A 27,427-nucleotide genomic window follows, 5' to 3' on the forward strand; every position below is an offset into this window, starting at 1 on the left:
TATAGCTGCAGAAAACTGCAGTTAAAACGGCAAAGGACTGTAAAGGAGGGGTGAGCACAGGAGCGTGGGAACTCGTCTCACGAGAAAAGCTGCGCAATCATTGGTTAAAGATATTTGAAACCACATTGTTGATTGGTTGAAGAAAATAAAAGACGCGCTGGTATTGGAAGTATTTTTGTAAACAATTTGTGTGTTATCGTACAAGTTAAAAAAAAAAATCCAAATATATGTGGTATTTAAATCCAGGAATTACAGAAACTCGACCTGATAGAAGATACTTAGGGTTTGCTAGAGAACAGATGTAAAGGGGCAGACCTTACAAAATGTATGGAGGTGAGAGAAAAATGCCATTCGTAAAAAGAGTTAAGAATTTCTTTAAAAAAGATAAACCAATTAAAACTAGAGAAGGAGTTATTATTCCACCACCAAATACGTCCGCATCATTCATGATGTTCCACAGGGGTTACCACACTTGTGTATGGTTAGAGAATTGGGTGGAATACACTAAAGATGACTGGATTTTGGCATTTCCCTTAGATGGCACATTTAATGGCAGAATTTTGTTCAATTTAAGGAGACGAATGAATGATTTACATCCCAGACCTAGACTAACGCAGTTTGAGGCACTAGAAGAGTGGGAGATTGAAGCTTTTGAACGAGACAGACCCAGAAGTGACAAAGGGATGAGTAAGTTCTACCCTAAGTTTTCACGGGAAACTAGAGATAAACAAATGAAACAATGGAGACAGAACATGATAGTAGAAGGACTATATCCTGTATTAACTTTAGAAGAGCCCACTGGAAGTAAAAGGACTGAGAAAACAAAACATTTAATGACTAGTGGTGAGTCAGATGATGACTATATGGAGGATTTGTTAATGAAACATCCAACACCTTATAATGAGGAACCAAGCACTGTAAATCCAAATGCACCATTTCTGAAACCACCTCTTATTCCACAGGTGGTACATGATACTTCCATAGAAAAGGTATTACAAGATAAAGAACAAGAAGCATTAAATAAACAGAGAAGTGAGTTAATTCAAAAGATTTCTCAATTAAATACAAGTCCCGAAGCCTTGACAATTCCGGTAACTATTGGTCAAGTTGTTCCCTTGTATGGAGATAAACAAGCAAGTCCTAAACCTCCTGTTATAACTACACCTATAGCACAGCCAAGAAAATAACCTTTAATAGTAGACGATCAAGCAAGTGAATGTGAGTCAGTAATTTCCTCAATGGATTTGCCTATAAGAGAACTAGAGAGTAGTTCAATTAGAAAAAACACTCCTTTAAATTTGAGAGAAGTACAAATGGAGACATCTTCAGGTACGAGAAGTGCCACAGTAGTAACCCCAGAAGAAATAGAGAGATAGACACGAGAAATAGAGAAACAGACCAGGCAAGATGGCTGCCGACAGTCCGTAGAGGGTAGCTGCACCCGGCCACTCTCCTGTAACTACGGCTATTTGCGCTTAATTCACATTGGTATGGCTCGGTTTTGATAAAATAAAATACTTCAGCAACTGATTTACGAGAGGCTGGGGATTCCCTGGATTGGCTATACACCGTGGAATACACCGTGGAAAATTATATGGAATATACAACCGCCTGGTTGGTTGTGGCAGAGGAGGCAGAGACATTCACATGGTGCAGCTGGAGGCTAGACTGGAGCTCGCCAAGCCCATCATGCGCGCCGAGAAGCTGCTGGCGGGCTGCACTGTCTAAAGCACTGTCTAATGTCAAGGTGAAGTTAGCATCGTGCCAGGCGATTTGGAGGGCTTTCAAACGTGTCATGGCCCCTAAGGTGCTGAAGACTACCCAGAAGCAGAAGCAGAAGCAAGAGCAAGAGGAGTTGGCAACACTTAGTGACCCTGATACGCCAACACCGAAGCTGAAAACAAAGGCTCAGCAAAGGGCTCAGACTCGGAGAGTGGCAGCTAAAAAACGTGAAGAGGAGCGCCTTCTGGCTAGTCAGAAGAGGAGAGAGGAGCGACGCAAGGATTTACCTGTTCTGGATTCTGCAACGGAAGCAATTCTGCGCCAGCCTCTGATCTTCGAGTCATTCCAGGCAAGGGGGTCGTCACCCTCTTCACCTTCATCATTAACTACAAAAGGTCTGCGGAGCCTGAAGTGTGCCGAAATGGAGGCAGCTGCATCAAGTTGTGAGACGGGAGCAGGCGCGGATCTGGCGCAGAGGAGGGAAGGATGCAGCGCTGTTATAATTGAAGGCGTCGGGGGTGGCTCACTGCCCCAGCAAAATGCAATGCTAGAAGTTGGAGCTGCGGTTGGAGTGACGGTCGGAGCAACAGCAGTGACTCCGGTGCCTGCGAGGCATGGAGAGGTGGCAGAATTGGAAGGACAACTAGAGTCTCTAAAGGGAACAGTGTGTGAGGAAAGGGGAGGAAAGGCGCTCGCAGAGACAGAGGGCTTGCCTGCGCGTCCGGCTCTGACGGAGGTTACAGAGTGTTTGCCCCAGGAAGCTTTAGTAGGCGGAGAGTCTGGCGTGGGCGGAGAGTCTGATGGGGGCGGGCCCGAATTTGTGGAAGGAAGGCAAGCGGACGAGAACTCACACGAGGGAGGAGGAGGTGCTGGAATTGGGGACTCTGATACAGACACAGCGAGTACTGCAACGCCAGGTACCGGGGTTGAAGGGCATCCGAGCATCCGAGCGCAGATACTGTAGATAGTTCAAATACCCCTAGTAATGGAATGGAATTAAAAAGGGGGGATAATGGTAAAAGTATTTTGGAACTCAATGACAGCGAGAGAAATGGAAAGAAAAGTATACAAATGGTAATGATCACAGATACTTATGAGATAGGGACATTGCCCAAAATTACGGCCATGGAAATGAGTGGAGGTCTGGGAGCCACTGTACAGGGGGATAAGTTATCCTTAAATAATGGGCAGGATCAGCTCTATTTGCAACACACTCTCACAAAGGAGATAGGAATATCAAAGCAAATAGGAGCTATGGCTGATGGTCTGAGTAAAAATCTAAAAGAATCTATATCGGTGCCTGAAGCTGCAAAAACTGCAAAAACTGTAAAAACTGCAAAGGGTGGAGATGCAGGCCTAGATACATGTACTGCCGCTGAGATTACTATTGGTGCCGAAGAAGAACTGAATGGTATTAACATAGCTAACCCACAGGTTGCAATAGTAGTTACAGAGTCTGGAGTTAAGAATGTACCATTACCTAATCAAGGAGCAATTCCTAAGAATAAGGATAAGTACAGAAGTAAGAGCGAGAGCGAAATAAAAACTATATCTTTGTCTAAAAGCCCAGTGTACAGCGAGGATAGTGACTGTAGTGAGTTGCTGGAGGAGGAGGAGGAGGAGGATGAGGACGAGGACGAGGAGGGAGAGGGGTCGGAATCATCACCCACCTCTTCTGTAGAGCTGGAGGATTCTTCAATGAGCGATGCCCTAGAGTCTGAGGCTGACTCCTTTTGCTCAAAAAAGATGGAAGAGGAAAGTAATTTGAAATCTAGAGGAAGAACTCTAGTAAGAAATAATAAGAGGGAGAGTAAGAGCAGGAGTAAGAAGGGAAAGATGCCGCAAAAAGAAATATCTAATATACTCAAGGGGGCTGAAGTCGACCCGTATAAGGACAAATTTGATATTTTACTTGATACAATGAGACAAATACAAGGAGAAGCACGGCAGGAAAGTCAAAGAGCCAAGCGGGCTAATAAAAAAATACAGAAATCTCTCCATAACTTACAGGACATGTACTCTGAAGTAACAGGCAGATTGTCAGAGGTAGAACAAAGAACTGGCAAAATGGAGGATGAGATGGCAGAGATTCAGGAATTTAGGCAGACCCAGGGAAAAACTGAATCTGATATATTATGGAAGCTGGAAGATTTTGAAAATCGTCAGAGGAGAAATAATATAAGACTGTTAGGAGTGGAAGAAGGCAAAGAAGGGGGAGATACAAGAGCCTTTGTCGTAGAACTATTGAAAGGTGCGTTCCCAGAGATGGGTACATGGGATTGGGATAAGGAAGTGCAACGAGCGCACCGTTTCCCTCTTGTACAGAAAAAAGGCAATGCGGGCGAAAGATCAAGGGCAATTCTCGTTTATGTAGGAAACTATTTGTTAAGGGAGGAACTGATAATGAAAGCTAAACCTACGAAGAAACGTGCATATAAAGACATTACTTTTTTTGCCCGTCCAGACTTTTGTCATACAACAGTCGAGAGAAGATGGCGGATGCGGCAACTTATAGTACCGTTTCAGAATCTTGGCTGCGAAGCCTACTTGCTGTTTCCTTCCCGCCTCAAAGTGGGCCTCAATGGGCAGTTCAGAATTTTCTTTTCTGAAATTGTTGCACAAGAATACCTGACTTATCTTCAAGAAGAGAGAAGACATAGGGACCGAAATGGACAATTGGATCGCACAGAGACTATAAAACAAGTAGCTTCTATCACAAAGAGATAACTGAGCCTTTCTTGTCCTTTTTTTGAGTAAATGTGATTCTATTTTCAAAATGTTGCAGCATGGGGAGTGGCGGGGGGAAACTCCCCTGGGAGGACGCGGCTGTCACATATAGGTCAGGATTGACCTATTTGCCAGTAAGGGGAAGGGTGGGGAGGGAGGGGAAAGAGAAGGGGGTGCGGGGTGGGAAGCACAGGGGGAACAGGGCACGGCACGACAAATAATACAGAGAGGGAGTTTAAAAAAGACATTTTTTAGTCAAAGGGAACAGGTGGGGCTGAGAAAAAGTAAAGGATGTAACGCAATAAATAACACTAAGCTAGTGATAATGAAATTTTGTATTATCTTATGGATCATTTATAGAGGAGAGTGTAGGAGGGAAAGGAGACTTGAGAATGAGGATAATGGGGGTTAGAGTTGTAACTTGGAATGTTTGTGGGCTAAACGATCCCCAAAAAAGAGCGAAAATAGCATTAATGTTGAAACAAATGAATCTGGACTTTGCATATATCCAGGAAACTCATATTATGATATCACAAGCTTATGCTCTGTCGCAGTTAGGATTTAAGGTCCTTGTTCACTCGAGTCAAGGGGTTAAAAAAAGAGGGGTAGCGATCCTAGCTAGGAACAATAATATCTTAATCAGAAAGAAAGCACAAGATAAATGGGGAAGATGGGCGATGGTTGAGTGTTTTATTGATGGAGAGTGGATAACATTGGTAAATGTATATGGCTCAACAGAGGATGACCCTGATATTTTTCAATTTTTAGATGTTGAGTTAGCAACATGGGCACCAAAAATTATACTGGGAGGCGATTTTAATATTAATGGAGCAGACGGATTAGGACTGGGCTCTTTTGGAAAGTATAACGGCAGGAAAAAAAAAGTATTTCAGGCACTACACAGCCTGGTGTTAAACAATGCTCTCTCAGATGTATGGGGGAAAAAGGGAATGGACAATAAAGGTTACACATACTATTCTGCTCCGCATCAAACATGTGCAAGACTAGATTATTTTTTTATTTCAAGTACTAATATTTCTAACTCAAAGATTGAAAGGCTGCCACGGATCCTCAGCGATCATAACCCTCTGGTACTTACTATAACAACAAAAACAAGTACGAGACAGTATACAAACTGGACCTTCGAAAGAGAGTTATTGAAAGATGAAAAGTATATAGAACATATGAATAAATGGATCATTGATTTTTTTTCTTTTAATAGAGATACAGCAGAAATTGGAGTGGTTTGGGATACCCTTAAAGCTGGAATACGAGGGGAAACAAAGAGCTTCAATTCTTATAAAAGGAAACAAACACAGTTGAGGAACTCAGAATTAGCTTTAAAGGTTCTGATGGCAGAAGAAAGTCTAGAAAACAGCGTGGTTTCGGGGCAGGATCGGGAAAAAGCTTGGGTGGACTTAGTCAAAGCTAAAGGTGAAGCAGAGGGCGAAATTGCTAGTAAGGCAGCGAAAATTTATAATACTAAAAGAGAGAAGTGCTATGAGTTGAGTGAGTCAGTAGGTAGGATACTGGCTACTCGAACACGGCAACAAGAAGCTGTAGGCATAGTGAGGGAAATCAGGGATATTTCGGGTACGGCTCATTCAGATCCGAATAAAATAAGAGAAGTTTTTAGGATATTCTACGAGAAGCTATACGACGACGAACTACAGGGTCGCGACCCTATAAAAGACAATGAAGAAATGATGGAGTATCTCCGAGAGACTCCTATAGATCTAATAGAGGAAGAGGAAGCAGATGGGTTAGAGGGACAGCTGCAGTTAGAAGAAATTAAGGAGGCAGTATGGAACCTACCTTCTGGTAAAGCAGCAGGCCCTGACCAGATACCTATAGAATTCTATAAAGTATTTTGGGATTGTCTGAGAGAAGAAATGATAAAGGTGATGCAAGGAGCACAGTTGGGCAAAACAGCACCTAAATCATGGGGGGGTGCGGAGGTGGTTGTAATACTAAAAAAAGGTAAAAATCCGGAAGAACCAGGCTCGTATAGGCCTATAACTCTACTTAATGCGGACGTAAAAGTCTTCTCTAAAGTATTGGCATCAAGGCTGGCAAAAGTTATAGATAAAATTGTTAGTAGTTGCCAACATGGCTTTATACCAGGGAGAGGCACCACCCACCATATACGGAAAGCAATAACGTTATTGGATGTAGCGTCAGTTACAGGAGACCCGATTGCAGTGATATTACTTGATGCAGAAAAAGCATTCGATCGGGTCTCCTGGGGCTACCTCTGGTATGCTTTAGCCAGAATAGGAATTAAACAAGGCTTTATTAAAGCTTTACAAACTCTCTACTTAGAACCGGTAGGGACTATACGGGTGAATGGTGGAAACACAGGTCAATTCCGTATAAAAAGAGGGACTAGACAGGGGTGCCCTTGCTCACCTTTATTGTTTGCTATATATATCGACCCATTTATACGCAGAATAGAGGCATCTGAGATGATAACTCCGGTAACAACAGTCATTGGGCAGTGCAAAATCTTAGCCTATGCAGATGACATTGCTGTTATTTCTCCAAATCCATCTGAAACCTTAGAACATCTTGAATTTGAGGCGTTGAAATTTGGAAAGATATCGGGATATAAAGTAAATACATCGAAAACACAGATAATACAAAATTCATATACCCCATGTTTAGATAACCGAGTGGTGCAAGAAGGCATGTATTTAGGGGTTATCATAATGTCAGATCTGGATATCTTAGTGGAAAGGAATATTACCCCTTTAATGAAGAAAGTAGAGAAAGATCTGGATAGATGGGATAATTTGCACCTGTCAATAGTGGGAAGGACTAATATAGTAAAAATGATCATTCTTCCAAAATTTTTATATTTATTTAGGGCAATACCGCTTTTTTTTTATAGTAAAATATTTAAAAAACTTGAGAGCATACTAAATAGATTTATCTGGGCAAAAGGGAAAACGAGAAGGGCCCTTAGATATATGACATTGCCGAGAGAAAGGGGAGGCTGGGGAGTCCCAGATTTAAAATCTTATTATTGGGCGGCGGCTTTACAGAACATGACTGGTTTAATGGGAGGTGAACAGCGTTGTGGATTAGAGGAGTGGAGTAAATTCGGATCATTAGCAATCTATGGATTAGCCTTGGGAAGGGAAGCGAAGGATGTTTTCTTGAAATTTACAGAGGCCAGTTATTATAAGAGGACAAAGTTTAAGACAATAATAGCAGCATTTGAAATTTGGAAAAGTTTTGCTAAAAAAATTGGCCTAGGAAAATATAATTCATACACAAGACTCTTAAATAATCCAACCCTCCCACAAGATATCTTCTCGGGACCTATAATTGCAGAGTGGGAAAACAGGGGAATTAGAACTATTGGAGATATAAAGGGGGATCAGGGTGTTCTCCAATTTAAAGATCTACAAGACAGATTCAACTTAGAAACTAGGCAATTTTTTAAATATCTCCAAATTAGGAGTTTTCTCCGGAATAAAAAAGGTGGTGATTTGGGATTTAGGCGTAACGCTATTATGGAAATTATTCAAAGGGGGCAGGATTGCACAATCAAAAGATTATATGCTGAACTGATTAAAGTAAAACAAGACGACCACCAAAAATGGAGCGAAAAATGGAAGGATAATCTTAAAATCAGCTCTGAAAGCTTTGGTATCTCCTTAGAAAAGGGGAACTCATTACTATGTTCAGCACCATTACAGGCTCAACATTACAAAACACTCTATCATTTGTATTATACACCGGCTAAAATAGCACAATGGGGAGGTTTAGCGGGCATTACGTGCTATAGGTGTGGAAGTTCGGATGCTGATTTGCAACACGTATTTGCTCTATGCCCCCGTCTAGATTTATTTAAAAAAGAAATTGAATGTTTTATAAACAAAATTTTAGAAAGCGAAATTGTATTAACCCCAGGAACTATTCTACTAGGAGTCAATGTTGAGGATGTACGGCCTTTTTGTGGGAGAGAATTTTTGTTTGTCGCTATGTCTATTATGAGACTATGTATAGCCTCTGTATGGATTGATCCCGTACCGCCTACCTTTCATAAATGGCTGGCTAAGTTACTAATAACACATAAAGTGGAGAAAGAGATATATGCAAGGAAGGGAAAAAGAGGAAGGAAGTTAGGTAAGATAATATGGGATCCCATTACTCGATGGAAGGAGGAATAATTGTATGAAATATAGGCCTGCCTAGAGATAAGGAAACAATAACTCGGTGTAAGCACAATATCAATGTCATATAACATGAAAGTACACTATGTCCCAATTTAGGCTATCTTTGTGTTCTAATTTGCTTTTTGTAATATCTACCTCGCCTGTTGATACTTTATTGACTGGTCTTTAGTTTGCTCTTTGAATGTTTTGTTTATATTTTTACCCTCATTCTGTCTGTATTAATGAAGCCGTGCCTTGTATATAACTGCAAAATACTCTAATAAAAAAAATTTCAAAAAAAAAAAGAAATAGAGAAACTGAAATCACAGCCAAAACCATTGGATATATATAAATTAAAAGTAGAATTGGAGGAAATGATGGCTGGAAATGTGGGATTAGAAAGGTTAAATACATTTAGTGAAGATGAATTATTATTTATATGTAAAAGCATTACTAGAAATACAAGAGTGTTTCATGAAAAATTAATGGACACAGCAGCTAGTATGGGAATCGACATTGGCAAGTCTAAAGTATTACAAAAACAATATCGAGTTGAAAATTCTGACAAAGATCTAGAAAATATGAATGTATCAGGAAAAAAGGTACAGATCAGGGAACTGATGACATTATTGCAAAAATGGGGTGAACTAGAAAAATGGAAAACTAGATGGGCAAAGAAAAAGGAAGGGTTCGATCAAGACAAATTGCTTCAGAATATGTATTAAAAGAAGCAGAAAAGGTGGAAAAATTATGTCCTATGAGAGAGGTACCAGGTGGAGGTTATGTGCATGTCCCAAGGTCCCGACAGGATATTTTGTCATTTACAAATGACTTCCCAAAACTTCGTGAGAAACCTGTAGAATGGTACAGACAAGTCGAGAGATTTGTAAAGGTCTCAAAATGTCTTTTGAAAGATTTAGATGGATTATTTGACATTTTTGTACCTGTAGATTTGTGGACAGAATGTAAAATTGCTGTCGACTGGCCTAGTGATAAGTACCCTGGAGACCCAAAGACAGGGGCTCCTTCCGAAGACGTTAAGAAGAAGTACAACCAGGTAATACTCTACCTCAAAGGGAAGGTGCCTGCAAAAGAGACAGATTGGACTAGAATAGATAGAACCACCCAGAATAAAGATGAATCTGTACATGCATATTATGAACGCTTATTGCAAGTGTTTAAACAATACAGTGGATTAGATAACATAGACATGAAGGATATGACGCATTTCATTTATCGGTTCGTGTCAGGATTGAAACCAGAAATTTTACAATGGATTAAAGATCACAAAATTTGTTGGCAAGCAAAGCCCGTAGACAAAATCCTTAAATATGCTAAATATTGTGAAGATAAACTCGACAATAAACGAAAAGAGTTAAAAGAAAAGGTAATGTGGGCACAAGTAAAACTAGCAGAACAACAAGAGCTCCAGTTAAACCAACTAAGTAGTAACCAGAATCAGGGTGATGGAAATGGAGGAAAGCCAAGGGGAAAATATAATAGAGAGGAAGCGAGAAGAAAGTTCCCTTGTCATGGGGGTGGCAAGCTGGGGCAGTGGAACAACGAGTGTAAGGCTGTGCAAAATGGTAATGTGCAAAATAATGATTTGAATCCACAGACGCAGAATGAGGTGCCATGGAAGACACAGCAGCAGGTAATACAAAACCAGTTACCCCCTTTACCTATACCAAATGACAGGAGCAAAGCACAACAGAGTATAGATACCACAAACTGGGAGGGAAGTGACAGGAAAGATTCAGCAACCTCATAATTTCTTTCAAGTGATACATTTTTCAGTGAAGAACCATACTGACGGTGCCTGAGAGGGGAGGAAGAGGAGTGCGTGCTTGGCGCCTCCTTGCCGGTAGACCAGTCAGGTCCATTCATTGAAGGAAAGGTTGAAGGCAATGATGTCACCTTTCTATCGGATACTGGTGCTACCCGTTCTACTGTGAGAACAGCAGACGTTCCAAACCTACCCCGCTCGGGAGAAGCGATCCAAGTAGTGGGCGTTTCTAATAAACAAATTAGTACCACAGTCACAGAACCAATGGAAGTTATAATAGGGAACTTTAAAGAAATGCATAGATTTGTTGTATGTGATTCAAGTCCAGTAAACCTGTTAGGTCGTGACTTGTGCAATATGAACTACACCATTTTCTGCACACCAAGTGGTGTTGAAATTCAAACCCCAGACGAAGATGGAGTTTATAAACTAATGTTAGCAAAACAGGAAACTGAAAATAAAAAGTTCACTATAGATGACTTACCAGAAGAATTGCGACAAACTGTAGATCCTGAAGTGTGGGATTTTACTGGAAAAGATGTAGGATTAATGGCAAATGTTGATCCAATAAAAGTGACAGTGAAAGAAGGTGCAGTTTACCCAAATACTCGACAGTACAAAATGAGGTCAGAAATAAAAGCAAGTGTTGCAACAGAAATAAAACATTTGGTTGAAGCAGGCATTTTACAAGAAATAATGAGCAGTCCTTGTAATTCACCCATAATTGGTATAAAGAAACCGAGCAGCAAGTACAGGGTAGTACAAGACCTCAGAAAAATTAATAAGATTGTCGTTCCATGCTGTCCAGTCGTGCCAAACCCTGCGGTGATTCTGTATCAGATACCATGGGAGGCTGGATGGTTTGCTGTCATTGATTTGTGTCGTGCATTCTTTTCGATTCCATTACACCCAGATAGCAAATTTCTTTTCTCAGTTGAATTTGACACTCATGTTTATGTCTGGAATCGTGTCCCTCAGGGGTACACAGAGAGTCCCTCAATTTTTAATCAGATTTTGAAAAAGTGCCTTGAGTCATTGGTACTGCCTGGACCGTCAGTCCTAGTTCAGTATATAGATGACCTCTTGGTGGCGTCTAAAAGACGAAATGACTGTGTTGTTGATACCATTGCTTTACTGAACCATTTAGGTGAAGGAGGACATAAAGTGTCACCAGAGAAATTACAATTCTGCACAACGTCAGTAAAATATCTGGGGCACCAGATAGAAAGAGGTGTCAGGAGGGTTACCTCAGAAAGAATCAGGATAATCAGAAACATGAATTTACCCCAAACTCAGAAAGAGATCAGAATGTTTCTTGGAGTAGTAGGTTACTGCAGGCAATGGATTGTGGGATTTGCAGTCCTAGCAAAACCACTGATACAAATGACAAAGAAAAGAGCAAAAGAACCAGTAGAATGGGATGATGAAAGCATGACTGCTTTTGTAAAATTGCGAGAATGCCTGTGTACAGCTCCAGCATTAGGGATGCCTGACTATTCAAAAGACTTTGCACTTTTCTGTGATACACGAGATAATTGTGCACTTTCAGTTCTAACTCAAATTCATGGTTTGATGAGACGTCCTGTGGCATATTTTACGTCCACATTAGACCTAGTGGCATCAGCCTTCCCTGGATCTCTGAAAGCAGTGGCTGCAACTTGCATGAGCCTGGAACAGAGTGAGTCCATTATTATGGGACATCCTGTGACCGTTCCACATGCAGTTGTAATTTTGTTAACCAGGACTAAGACCCAGTATCTCACACCTAGTCGGCTGACTAAGTATGAGAGAATCCTGGTAGGTGCAGGGTATGTAACCATTGCCAGGTGTAATATTCTGAACCCAGCAACACTGCTACCTGATTAACATTTTGCAGAAGTAAAGGGAGAGATTGAACATGATTGTATTGATGTATTGACTTGACTGAATATAGCACAAAACCACGTCCAGACATAAGAGAAGAGCAATTCATTTATTCAGAATACAAACTATTTGTAGATGGCTCATGTATGAGGCATGAAGAAGGAGGTTTAAGTGCTGCTTACGCTGTTTGTACATTAGGAGGCCCAATTGAAGCATCCTATTTGCCTGGAGTCAAGTCTGCACAAATAGCTGAATTGGTTGCATTAACAAAGGCCTGCAAATTTGGGAAAAATTGGAAGGTAACCATATATACTGATAGCAAGTATGGTTACGGGGTTGTGCATGACAATGGCCCACTATGGCTGCAAAGAGAGTTTCTGACATCTTCAGGTACTTCAATTAAAAATGATCAATATGTCAAAGATTTACTTGAAGCGATTCAATTACCAAAAGAAGTGGCTGTGGTCAAGTGTGCTGCTCACAAATCTGGCAATGACAAAGTGACAGCCGGTAACCGATATGCTGACCAGTTAGCCCAACATTGTGCAAAATATAAAATGGCTGTTAATAAGAAAGTTGAGGTGGGTAGAAACAGCTGCCAACTTATGTTGCTAGAAGGTGTGAATACGTGGGAGGAAGTGAGAGATTTGCAAATTGGAGCAGAACCAAAGGAAAAGGAAGAATGGAGGGAAATGGGTTGTCAGAGAAGAGTTGAGGATGGTGTCATTGTATATCTTGATGGAAGGCCAGTGTTACCAGACTGTATGCTTGCTCCTATGGCTAGGATGGTTCACTGAGATTCTCATTTGGGAAGAGATGCTATGATACGTCTGTTCAGACAATCATGGTTCAATACGAAATTCAGGAACATAGCAGAAGCGCTTTGCCAGAGATGTCTGGTTTATCAAAAAATGAACCCAGGAGAGAAAACAGTAGTGTTACCAGGAAAGATTGGAAAGGCAGAGGGTCCCTTTATATGATTGCAGATTGATATCATTCAGTTACCTCCTTGTCGAGGACTAAAGTACATTCTTGTCATTGTCTGCCTGTTTTCAAAATGGGTGGAAGCTTACCCCACACGCAGAAATGATAGCATCACTGTAGCCAAACTTCTACTTAGAGAGCTTATACCACGTTTCGGTTTTCCAGTAACAATTGAATCAGACCGAGGCTGCCATTTTAATAATGAAATAATTGACCTAATCTGTGAAGCATTCAAAATTAAGCAAAAACTGCACTGTGCATAACGCCCAGAGGCTTCTGGAGTGGTAGAACAATTGAATGGCACAATCAAGTCAAGACTGGGAAAGATGTATGAGTCTACCCGATTGGAGTGGCCAGATGCTTACCACTTGTTCTGATGGGACTTAGAAGTATTCCAGACCGGAACACAGGCTTGAGTCCCCATGTAATACTAATCAGACCCCCCAGGTTATAGCGGCATGGATTAGGAAATTTAGCGGCACAAAAATGGAAATTTAGTGGCACAAATATGGAAATTTAGCGGCAATTTAGCGGCATTTTATTTGGCGGTTTTTCCTACAACAAACACAGATATCTTAGTTTTTTGTGTTTGTGGTCTGTGTATGTTGGTTCCTGGTGTGTTTGTGGTCTGTGTGTGTTGGTCCCTGGTGTGTCTGTGGTCTGTGTGTGTTGGTCCCAGGTGTATTTGTGGTCTGCGTGTGTTGGTCCCTGGTGTGTTTGTGGTCTGTGTGTGTTTGTGGTCTGTGTGTGTTGGTCCCTGGTGTGCTTGTGGTCTGTGTGTGTTGGTCCCTGGTGTGTTTGTGGTCTGTGTGTGTTGGTCCCTGGTGTGTTTGTGGTCTGTGTGTGTTTGTGGTCTGTGTGTGTTGGTCCCTGGTGTGTTTGTGGTCTGCGTGTGTTGGTCCCTGGTGTGTCTGTGGTCTGTGTATGTTTGTGGTCTGTGTGTGTTGGTCCCTGGTGTGTTTGTGGTCTGTGTGTGTTGGTCCCTGGTGTGTTTGTGGTCTGTGTGTGTTTGTGGTCAGTGTGTGTTGGTCCCTGGTGTGTTTGTGGTCTGTGTGTGTTGGTCCCTGGTGTGTTTGTGGTCTGTGTGTGTTTGTGGTCTGCGTTGTGCTGTGCAGTAACATTGCTAGTAACACTGAAGAGAGTGGGATGTTAGAAAGAGGCAAGTTAATGGATCTCTGAGGGAAGATGGTTTTACTATGACAGCAAGCTATGCATTTTCCTGTCATTGATTAGGACCTTGAGATTACCAGCTAGCCATTTTCCGCTTCCATTGCACATGATAGTTGCGACACTCTTGGTGCATTTTGGTGGCTCCATCTAATGTCCAAGTGGACCGAAAGGGCTAATTGGAATGTTGTCCACTGTTAAGGCTCGAGAAATTGAGACGCTGTGCTGGAAGCACTGGATATAAAGGGTATGCATATCAGGCATGGTAGCTTGGTGAAATGATAGAGCTGATTTGAGTTTCAGGCTGGCCTTTGTGGTAGTATTCGGCACAACTCTTAATGAAAGAATGTTTTCGTCCTCCGAGGATGCTTTTGATGCATCTCAAGCTTATATCCCATTCCTGCAGGTCTTGCGCCGGCTGGGCATATAGCCATGTTCCTCCTATTGATGCCTCCCACCAAATGGCTACCTTCAAGAGGTGCCTGAAGAGGCATTATCTGTAACACCGAGGATGTTTCGAGTCTCAAATAGAGATTTCTCAACCTTATGAGAGGTTACTTTTTTAGTCCAGCATCCGTTCAGGCTACTGTGGTCACGGATGCATGCTTGCTGGTCTATGGTGCTCATCTGGGTGATGTGACTGCAGGGGGGCCTTGTAGAAGAAATAGTCCATATTTTGCCCTATTTGGTCTTTTCTATCAGAAAAGATAATTTTGCAATACACAAGCAATGCAGTTTATTTGAACAATTCTGGATGGTCTAGTTTTTCGGTTTTGCTCGGCAGCATTGTTGGCAAATTTGCCTATTGATTCTGCACTGTCAACCAAACGTTGACCAAGTGCTTTGTTTAAAAAAAAAAAGATAGAAAAGTGTTTTCCTAGTGCTCCAGGCCAGTCTTCACTTTAGGCCTTTGATAGCTTAACGGCAAGATAGATTTTCATCATCGTAGTGCAGTTCTGGACCAGTGCAGGTCTTGCTCTTTGGGGGAACACTTTGAAACTCTGGCAGTTCCCAGTGCTGCCATTATCAACTCCTTTCTTCATATCTGGGTGTGCGGTCATTCAGAACCAAATTTGATGTAGTGAGGCTGTCACATGGCACAGTGTGATGGTATTGTAAGGTTCAGTATCTGATTCAGTTCACACACATTCTAGGTCCTCACATTTTTTATGTTTACTCAGGAGCTTGGCTTTAGGACCCTCCTTGTGGACATTTAAGTCCTTTTTTTTCCCCCTCATTTCAGTATTCTGGCTAAGTCCACGGGGCCTTCAGATTCCAAGTAGTTGAGCTACAAATAACCGTTCTTTTCTCTAATAACCAGCTTGTGTTAGGCGATGTTCCGCCTTAATAAGTAGCATCTTATCAGTCCTGAAGTTCCTCTAGCAAAAAAACAAAACGTGTTATCTGTTTATCGATACTCACATTAAGAATATAAATAAGTTTTTGATTGGGACTTAAATTTTGTATGCCATCATTGGAGGGCTCTCCAGCTCTTTTAGTTATTTGTTTGTTTATTTGTGGGGACAGTACCCATGCCTCTGAATACGGATTTAGAAGTACGCCTAAGAATGGCCAAAACAGCCATATAGTGCTATTGAGAGGGAGGTGTATAGATGAGTATTTTTAATCAAGTTTCCCAGGCTAAATATTTGTCTTAAGTTCTATTTAAACTCCTAATGTTTAGATTTCGCGGGCACTTTTGTAAAAATCCTGCCATTTTTACAAAAGTGCTGATTTCTCGGGCACTTTAGTAAAAATCGCTGCATTTTTACAAAAGTGCTGATTTCGCGGCAAATCGCGAAATCGCGAAATCCTGGAGGGTCTGACTAATGGGAAGAGCTATGAGGCAAGCATGGGTGCCAGGACATATGCTGATAAGTATATCTGATGATTTAGTACTGGAGTACTGCAAAGAACTGGCTGACCAAGTGCGTTCTATCTCTCACCAGGTTGGGGAAGACGCTGTCACCAGACAAGCCACTCCAGCACATGATCTGAACCCAGGTGATTGGGTAGTGCTAAAGAAACATACTCAAAAATCTTGCCTTGCACCGAGGTGGGGAAAACCACGACAAGTGATTTTAGTTACCACCACAGCTGTAAAATGTGCAGGAGTTCCACATTGGATTCATGCTAGTCACACAAAAAGAGTGACTGAACCTGATGAAACTGAAGCTGAAGGTTGTGCAGCTGAGGGGTCTCAAGATATCGATCCTGAAGTAGCTGAAGAGGAACAACTGAGCACCAGTCAAGATGATTGGATTCCAGTGGTCGACATACTTGCAGAATATGTGAGAACCACAAGCCAAGTTTATTTAGACAGTCAGAGTAATAGTGAGGATGAGACAGGTTTAGAAGATGGTACTCAGATCATAGAGATACAAGTCAAAAGTGATTCTGAGGAGGAACAGATAGGGATAGATCAGAATACTCAGATAATCGACACCCCACCAAGAACTCCAGAGTCTGAGGAGTGACAGACAGGTATTAGGGCGAAAGCTCAGGCGGAAGAAAAGCAAGAGTTCGAAGAGCCCGAACAGGACCAGATAGGCGTAGAAAACGGTGTTCAGGAAGAAGAAGGTGAATCAAAACAAAGTCAAAGTCAAATACTGCAAATACCTGAACAAGGCCAGATTAGTAACCAGGCAGAAGAAACTGTAATAAGACCTGGACCTAGTCAGATAGAGAGGGACACAGAAGAAAACATCGAAATAGATGTGCCACAACTGAATGAAAATAAAAGAACGTTGGAAGAGGGCCAAAGCACAGTGCCAGCTAAATGACTAAGAAAAGGAGACATGTGGCCTAGGTTTGTCAAAAGACTGAAATTACGTTTAAAAACAGTTAATGAAGAACCCGAACAGGTAAATGAAATATCAAGTCAAGCTGACCAACCTGTGATACAACCAAAAAGAAGAAGTCCACGATTAAAAAGACTGAATAATAAATACAAAGGCCCTGAATGGACCTACATTGTGTTGGAAGAATTTGAAAACTTGGAAATAAGTGATGAAAGTGATGAAGAATTGATTGCTGATCAAACTGACTAAGAAGTGAGACCGACCTGAAATTTTTACAGGGTAAAAGGCTGTGTAAAAGTTACAAAAAGGGGTTGAATCTCCTTAGTCAGAAATGGCTGATCGTACTGTTAATGGAAGACCGAAAAGAAATTGTTTAAAAGCATGCTTCAGAGTATGTATATGTAGTATAGCAATAGTATTCATAGTTTGGATAGGACTGACAATAGCTATCCCTTACATAATGAGTAGAAAAAGGAAGAATGATACTAATAAGCAACCACTAGTAGATACAGATGAGCTACAAACTAAAGATACCCCTGCAAGAATAGACACACAAGAGGAAGCACTTAGCATTAGACCACAAAAGGTAGACTTAGAAGCATCAGATGAGGAAAGACTGCATTATACCGAATTTAAAAACAGAACTCACTTAAACGTATTTGCAAACCTGTTAGTACACTATGTAGAAGCTATGGAAATAGAAGCTTGCTATGTTTGTATGAAACTGCCTACTTCAGTAGCTGAAGGTGTTACCTATCACCATTTACCACTAACATATGGAATTTCAAGTAGTGTTTTAGCCAGCTTATTTTATAAGAAAGGACCTTTACAGTATTACTATTCTAATTCAGATGTGATATTTTCTGAACTTCCTATACGTAGTAACCTGAATCCTGTACATACTACTAGTGATGTAACACGTTACATGGGTGAATATTTTCTAACAATAGGTACAATAGATATAGCTAAAGCAGACAAGAATAATTTAACATGCTCATTACAAGAAAAAGAGAAAATAATTAAGCATGGGCGTAAAATCCGTTCCGCTCACGGATTTTGTGGATTTTTGGCAAATTCGCAATCCGCGAACTCTCGCAAATTTGCCGAAAATTCGCAAATCCGCGCAAGGCGGATTTTTTGCTTGGTCGCACTTGCCAAATAGAATACTATACAATTTTGCGGCGCGCAGCGTTCACTTACCGTCATTCAGCGTTTGAAGAGTTGTTTTTCTCCATGTTTGCGTGTGCTGCGCCATTTTGGATCTTGCTGCGGCATCCCGCAGGAGTTTGTCGACCGCTATTACGTCATCGCGGCTTGCCACCTTGCACAGCGAGAGTTTGGCAACGCGAGTACGTCATAAAGGCCCGTGATCACGCATCGCGGGAGTAAACGCTTGCGAACACGTAGATGCGGCGGGCAGCGACAATCTCGCAATTGCGAAATTGCTAAATTTGCAATTTCGAACAAGAAATCCACCAGCAGTCAGGAGTTCCTTTTTTAAAATTTTAAAAAAGGAACTCCTGGGCAACTTTAATGAGTTCTCGCAGCTGGTAAAAAAAATTAGAAAAGCGGTATCGCTGCTTGAACTGGATGAAAGTACGTTATTCTTACTTTCACCATCAGAGTTAAAGCTGAAACTAAAAAGTATGTCTTGGGAACTCTGTTTCAAGTCGGATATACTTGCCCAACCTAATCAAAAAGAAAGGGAAGCCCTGGTTTCAACATATACCCCAAAATTACCCCAACAATATCTAATTTGGAATATTCCTCATGGTGTCCGTAGACTATGGTACCTTTTACGTCACAATTTGCTTCCACTTAATTCGCTTTTAGAAAAATGGTATGGGGTATCTCCTCTATGCAATTTTTGTAATAATGCTGTACAAGATCGTAATCATGTAATGTTTATTTGTCCGGTATTGCGCCCCTTGCGCCAAAAATGGTTAAAACCAATTTTTTTACAATTGGGAATTGTAAATGTAAAAATGTTCTTCCTTGCACTTCACTGCCCCCCTAACGAAATGTTCTGTTCCAGAATTTTTAAATATTTTAAAGAGATTTTAGATATTTATTAATGAATTTCAGGGAGATGTTGTTGATTGTCTTACTTGCAGATAAGTAGTGTCTATTCTTTTTGTCGTATGATGTTATCTATACATTATCTGTATGTTAACTATGTGTGTATTTTTATGTGTATTTTTATGTGGCCCTCATCGAGAGCCAAAACATAATAAATTTGACTTTGACTTTGACACCAGCAGTCAGAATAAACCTTCTGAAAATGATTTTTTATCAGAATAACTCCTCAGGTTGACATTTGCCTGCACTTTTTTTTGCAAGGAGTCCATTTTGGGGGAGTGGGAGGAAGGAAGTGCCCCACAGTCTCCAACTTCCTGTTCCTGTCCAACAGGCTCCTCCCAGTGCTTTGTTCATGTCCTGGTCACTTTGATTTAATCTTGACCTGGGAGGATTACTTTTTGTGGATGCTGCTGGATATTTGGATTTGAGGCCTTTTTGACTTTCTTTGGATCACTTTTGGATTAGAAATTTCACAAGTAAGTTTGTTTGGGGCATTACAGTTGCTGCAACTACAATTTTGGAACTTTTTCAGAACATTAAATAAAATATATTGTGCAGAAAAACGATTTTTGCAAAACTGAAAGCACTCAGCAGGTGCAAAAGTTCAATCTTATCATTAGTAACCATTCCCTGTAGTGCTTCCTGAGGGGCCCCTCCAGAGTTCAGTTGCCTACTTGCAACTATTCTATGACCCTGCTCTGACCCTCACAGCAGGCTCAGAGAATAGCTACAAGTATGCTGCAAAGGTCCTGTTAAAAAAAATTACACTGCAACAAAAGCAATTACAGATAAGGAAGCAGTTGCCAGACTGGAAGTTCAAATTCAGTGACACATTAATCAGCCCCTAATTCATTCATGTCAGTTGAGGCAGGGCAGGTGTGCTTTTCCACCCATGATCTATAGTGATGAACCAGAGGGTGGCATGGGTGAGCCAGAGGGTGGCATGGGTGAGCCAGAGGGTGGCATGGGTGAGCCAGAGGGTGGCAGTGGTGAAACAGAGGGTGGCAGTGGTGAAACAGAGGGTGCTGTGATGAACCAGATGTAGAAACAACATGGCAGCGACCGTTGCTACCCGACAAGTAAGTTCGCGTTTGCGAACTGGTAAAAAACCCTTGCGAAATGGCAGAAACACTTGCGAACACAAAAAACAAGAATCCGCAAAATTCGCGAGAGTTCGTGGATTTTGCGGATTGCGAATCCGTAAATACGCAATTTCGCGGATTGCCAATTCACAAAATACGCCCATGCTTAAAAATATTTTTGAATATGGTAGAAAAAAGAAGAGAGAGTTTCCAAAGAAAAGCAAATGACAAGAATCATAAAATTCCTAAATGGGCTGAAAATATAGGGTCTACCCCAAATGGCAAGACTCATGCTGCTATGTTGCTGGATTTTGAAAAGAAAGGGAAACTTTGTCTCCATAGAGAAAGAACTAGTTATTATAACAATATATTCATTGGTTCCAGTGAATGTGAACACAATTATAAGGTAATTGGTGGTTGGGGTTTCAAAGATGGAACTGAACCTGTGTTTCCTGGAATTTATTATATATGTGGAAACAAGGCTTATTATAAATTGCCAGATCATCGGTATGGGAGTTGTTATTTTGGAATAGTCTTCCCAAAAATTTATCATGTGGATAAAATCACTGGAAACAATGAAGAAACTAATGGATTAGTACGTAGTAAAAGAGCTAGTTTTGGTGAAATAGTAGGTGATATATTTAGTGCATTGAGACCTACAGTGGGAGTGGCTCTAAATACACACAAAATCTGCAAATTGTCAACAGTAGTGGATCGGTTATCAACTGACACTGCTGAGGGTTCTTAATGGTCAATACTGAATTGGTTGCGATCAGATCAATGGTTTTACAAAGTCGACTTGCTCTTGATACAATATTGGCAAAAGAGGGCGGAGTCTGTAGAATGTTGAAAGCGCAACATTGTTGCACTTATATACCTGACAAAGTGTTGAAATTAAAAAGTATGTGAGAAATATTACTAATTTGGAAAAAGAGCTTAAACCACCGGAGGTTGATAATGCATGGAAGAGACTTACTGATGGTCTCTCCTCTATAGGTTGTTGGCTTTCTAACGTAGGGAAAAGTTTTGGAGGTAGAATACTAATGCCAATGGGAATAGGCTTACTAGTTTTAGGAATAATAATCTGTTACAAATGTCAGAAGCATAAAAAGAAATACTCCATAAATACGCGAGGAGTAAAGAGAAATATTGATGAACTAGAATGAGAAGAAATGAAAGGGAAAATATACAAGAAAATGAAAAATTTTCATAATAATAATGAAAAGAAGCAAAATAGAAAGTTTGAAGAGATTGAGTTGGGTAAATTGTGAAAAGTTGGCATCTGTTTCATTAATTGGTGATGATATAAAATATCATCAAAGAGGGGATTGATGGAGCAAGGATTCGCACGTGAAGCGACTTGCTTGTATTAATGAACCTCGAATAACGTTAAACACTAATCAACATGTTTGTCTTACTAAAATCCCATTTTACATAAACACTGGGTGTCCGAGAGAAGCTTGCTTATGTGTTTTGCTAACCATGCATCTAAGATGGCTGTTGCTATGCAAGGGTTTCTATTGCGCATGCGTCTGTCATACTCACGTGACATGACGTACTCTATGCTTTGGAGGGAATCTTTTCCCTTCTGCGCACTAGTATTAATATGGCTGTTCTATGTCTTCACATGCAAGAAGCTTGCGCTGCTGCTTTTGCCAAGCTGTTTGTTCTGCTTAATCCTAATGCTATAGTTAAATATAAAATAATGGGTATAGAGTAGAGATGCATGGTATACAGTGTATTAATTTATTCTGTGTTCTAATATTGTTTCTTTTCTAATTTTCATATATCGTAATCTTTGGGCTCAAGAGATTCTATTACTCCATCTGGAAAAGCCAAACTGCGCATGTCAAAACTCCAGAAGGAGCTATGTCATTTGTCATTGAAACTCAGCCAAGGCATGACCTGCTAGAAGATGTTCATGGGAAAGTCAACGTCTGACCTCTGTGAAGGAAACTGAACTGAAATATAGACTACATTGTAATCATGATTGATACATTCACTGCCGGGTGGAATAAAACATACGTGAGAAAAATAAAATGATGGGCGGGAACGTTATTAGAATATTCAAGGCAAAAGTTTCATTTTTGGTCTGGTGTGATGACCTCTCCTCACTCTTTGTCCAATCAAAATTGGGTATCCTTACACTTGCAACATTGGGAGATGGTACATTGACCTGGAAAACAGTATAACTAGGGTAGGCTTAGCTAGTTAATTTGTCCGACTTGTCCGAATAGCTGACCTGTCACTGACCCAACGCACTTAATAGGTGATTGAGAGCAGAAGTGCTGCGGAGAACTCTGTCAGAAGATTCATTGACCCAATCGGGGTCCGGGAAGCTGAGGTGCTGGCGAAGCACTTTGTCGGTGAAATCGATAACCCAATCGGGGTTCTGACTATTAGCTGCAGAGATGGAGTAGCGCAGGCGTTGCAACTGAACTGCGGGTGCTGGTCTTAACCTTTGGTGGTCCTGTCCTGATCCAAATCTTGTTTTACCTGTCCTGATTCTGAATCTGCACTTGCATGCCTACTGGGGACTGCAACTTTCAGGGTTCTGTCCTCTTAAACTGACCTGTGGCCAGGGTTAGTTCGTCACACCATTCCTAGGTAAATATAAATTTGTGTGGGTTCATCATTGTTTTGTTTCTTTCTCTCACCCTCCCTAAATGTTACATATTTGAATAAAAGTGCTTGCATATTATGTTCCTTCTCTTTACCCTTACTATTGTTAAAGTTTGACATGTTCCCTTCTTCCCCTCCCTTTTGTTAAATGATTAAACATTTTTTGATCCGTTTTTCATGTTCCCTTTCTTTACCTTCCCTATTGCTAAATGATTGAAATTAGTTTATTACATTTTCTGCATAGTTACATTGTGATTCTGATTTTCATTATTGAGAGTCTACTCATGTTTAATCTTTGGATCATGACCATTTAAGAAACTTAGATAAAGAGTTTAAAACTTCATGAGTCTGTGGTTATTATATGAGTGCAAAAGTATTTTTCCTATTATGCTAACACCCTGATCCAATAGGTTTACAGGTACCAGTGACAAGGATTGGTAAGTCAATGGTATAGGATCTAGTAAGTAAAATAACTGGTAGTAGAGCGAACGTTACCTGATTAAATTATACGTTTATTGATTATGGGCCCAGGTGAGTATGGTAAATTCACAGTCGGGTGACCTGCGCGCTCTATCACTACCTTAGGTTAAAAATATTATAAAGGTTTATTTTGCCAGTTCGAAATGGCAATTTTAATCTGTACTACAATCTGCATTGGCATGGACCATGTTTTACAGGGTTACTTTAGGGGTTGGCACAATGAGTGCAGCTGCCCACGAGTAGCATGTAATATACAGGCCCTAGGTGCACGTAGTACCTTTTACAAGGAGCTTATCATTAAATTAAATTTATCAATCAGGTGTAGGCCAATTGTACCATGTTTTAAAAGAACAGCACAAGCACTTCACTGCTGTTTATCAGGGGTATAGTCCACAGAGTCCTAAAAGCCGACAAAAACAGATACAGCAAATTAAGGCAAAACCTGGGGTGATCCTGTAGACAAGGCACGGTCCAGCAGATGGTCACAGGCTTGTTGATCACAGAAATCTAGTCTCCATCCCAGCCTTGGTTGATCACTCATACATCAATGCTTCCTATTCGTCACCCAGTAATTGATCATGGAGCTTAGTCACTCACCCATTTATCTATCCATGCACTCCCTTATCTACCGATTCGTCCACCCATGTTTTCATTCTCACATTCACTCATCCACACGGGGACACACAAATGTGCCATTTAATAAGGAATCACGTTCAGATATAAAAAAGAAAAAACAGACCTACTGACTTTGTCAACACTGGACCCTGGAACAAGATATACCATTGCCATGTTGCAATGTCCCACAGAACATCAGGCTTTCGTGCTCTCTCTCAGTAGGAGTTATCAGTGTACACCTAACAGCAGTGATCAACCATCTTAAGACCTGAACTGGCCAAGTAAACTGTTATTTATTACAGTTAGCTGCATTTTGATTCAGTGGCTCAAGTGTCTGCCCTTATCAGACATAGAGCGCAATTGCAACTCATACGGTCACATGCATCAATCTTGCCGTTTGCGAATCCTTAATAGCGAAAATTAGGGAATCGCAATTAAGAATTCGCAAACTGCAATGCATGAATCCTTCGCATTTTTTTAGCGATTTCTTATTTTTCCTTAATTGCGATTCACAATTTGCGAATCGCAATTAAGAAAAACCCTTCCCATTGATTCTTATGGGTCAAGAGGCCCATAGGAATCAATGGGAAGGCATTTACAATTTGCGATTTTCAATTTGAGAATCGCAAATTGAAAATGCAATTTCAAGGGTGCAGGGAGGGTCCAAAGAACCCCTCCCTGAACCACTGAAATTAAACTTAAGTGCAATTTACACACACACATGTCCCAAGGACATGTGTGTGTGTAAAATGCAACTTTAAAAAATGCATTTTTGTGCATGTTTGAATATTTTCGGTAAATTAGCATGAGGTTCAACCTCATGCTAATTTAGCACTTCCAAACAGCTAAATTGCAATTTAAAAATGATCATGCATTGCATTTAAGAAATCTGAAATTGCGATTTCTTAAATGCAATCGCAATTTTAGAAATCGCAACATGATTGCGATTCCTGAAATTGCGAAATACATGATGCATTCCAATTTTGATAATTGCATTCGCAAACGGCCGAAAATTGCGATTCGCACCGTTTGCGAATGCAATTACCGTTGATGCATGTGCCCAATAGTGCTACCTTTACTAAGCACAGATGTTTAGAAATTGAGAGATACACACAGTAGTATGTCTGTCATAAAAAGAGGCCTTGCTGTCAACCTTTTACTGACTCCCTTTCCCTCACTGCCTTGAAGCATTTCCACTCATCTTTAACCACCAATTTATTCACATTTCGGTTTGCGAATGGCTTACCAACTTCTGTTAGGGTGTGGTAAAATATAAGTGTTGTTTGTCCGGAATTTGGTAGCAAAACAATGCATACCATACCAATTTTGTATTTGGAAGGGGCGTCTTAAACATTTTGGAAGGGACGTCTTAAACACTCCCTGTGATGTTCAAGGCATCTGCAATGAGTTTGTAATTGTTTATCAGCAGTACCTTTTGCTTACTTAAAAGATATTAAAATATTAATATATCTATAATGGAAAATTTCATTCTGAAAGAGCAATCCTTTTGAATAGGCCATACCCAGTCAAATTGAAAAATGCCCGCTAAAGAAAAGCAAATGCTTGCATAGAATGATCCTCATGGTACTTTCATTAAATATTGTACTGTTATGGATAAGTAAAACTAATGTCAATTTAATCAGCACCAATCCCTCGTGTAACTGTTCTGCTCATTGCTCAGGAAAATACCAGAGTCATTGGGGCAGATTGACAAGCCCCTTGCTCCAACTTTATGTCATAGTTGCGGCACTTCTGTAATGCAGCTGCATCGTAAACAATACGCCATGATGCCACATATTTACCACGTCACACCTCCATAGAGATGCATCATGTTGTAAAGCCCTGTGCTACATTATACTTGCGTCAGGTATAATGTATGCAGGGTGGCCGTTCCGTCGCAAAGAAGCCTAGAAAAAGTGACTCAGTGAAATCTACAAGATTTCACTGAGTGACCTTTTCGATGCCACTGCGTCAAACCCTGTTGCCTGCTTGAAGCAGGCGTAAGGAGTGACGCAGCATGGTCGGAATAGGCATTCCTGACCATTGCTGGAATTACGTTGTGCTTACGACACGACTCCAGTAATGCGTTGCCTTTCCGACAAAAGATGCGTCACGCATCTGTCTGTCCCTGCTCCACACCCCAATGCTGCGCATCCATGGTGGCGCAAGGCTATTTTTCCGTCACGCAAATTAATTTGTGCATCACTGCAAATATGTCCAGTTTTACTGTTTTTATGCTCTCTTTTTTTAGAAGCTACAGACCCTACAAGTGTCAACAAAGCCGCGAAGGATTTAGAGGCACACCTGAAAGGAGCTGGTCTAAATGTGCTTATTAACAATGCCGGGATCATGCCTCCAAGCACCCTTGAAACAGTGGATGCTGAAGACTTGCTGCATGTGTACACGACCAATGTGGTTGGCCCACTATTGGTGACCAAGGTAGGACTACACCAAAAACTGCTCTTCTTAAACTTATTTTAAAAAACAACTAGGCTTTCTCAAAGGCTGTTCTCTAACCTGAAAGTAGACCTTATGTGATATAGGGGGAGTATCAAGTTCAGATGATGCTTTTAACCCCATTGGCACTGCCCTTTCCTCTATGCAGTACGGACCTGATGCTCACAAACCTCTGCTCCGCTTTGCTTAAGCAGTGCAGCAGCCCAGTTCTCCTCATTGCAGGTGGGTGAGGTCTGCAACTTCCTCAGACTCAGTGATGATGAGATTGAGAAGGCTGAGACTTACATACAAAGTGGGAAAAGTATTAATGTATAGTTGTATTGGAAGGGTCCCCTTTTAGTATAAAACCTATTTCGACAGAAAGCACCTATCATTGCACTATGGTGCAAGTTTGGCTCCCTGGTGCATTGCATCCAAAAGTGCACCAGTGCTGGAGGAGAGAAAAACATCACAATATCTTTGTAGATACATGCTGATTTTGTCTTTCCCACTGAATCAAAAACTTTGGCACTGTGCTGCAATGCAACAAATATTAGTAAATCTGCACTCCGGTGTGATTGGAGGTTTCACCCTAACTATCAAAGCTACCACAGACATCCATGAAAGCCACGGTTCATGATGGCTGACAAAAACAGACCTACTCAGATACGTACTAAATGCAACGCAGCCATCATACGTACCACATACACACAAGCAACACGTTATGTTGGATGTCAGGGTGGAAATGATACAGCTGTAAGCAAACATCTGCCAAAAATAGCATCAAGGTAGATCTTAACAGAGTTTTGCCCTTATGGAGTAAAACATCATAACTCTACATCAGCCTCTTAAAAGATGTACCACTCAATAGGATGTTCACCAGCATTAAACATGTAAAAT

At 40.9% G+C, this 27,427-nt stretch overlaps 1 protein-coding gene across 1 annotated transcript in view; it reads left to right on the plus strand.

Annotated features, from left to right (window-relative positions):
• Positions 1–27,427, plus strand: part of LOC144798086 (uncharacterized) — a 613,288-nt gene that overhangs the window by 208,092 nt on the left and 377,769 nt on the right. The window contains exon 3 of the mRNA XM_078668856.1: positions 26,343–26,530. Within this exon, the coding sequence (XP_078524982.1) occupies positions 26,343–26,530 (188 nt within the window). The remainder of the gene's footprint in view (positions 1–26,342; positions 26,531–27,427) is intronic.

Source organism: Lissotriton helveticus, chromosome 12 (genome assembly GCF_964261635.1).
Source record: "Lissotriton helveticus chromosome 12, aLisHel1.1, whole genome shotgun sequence".
Lineage (NCBI taxonomy): Eukaryota > Metazoa > Chordata > Amphibia > Caudata > Salamandridae > Lissotriton > Lissotriton helveticus.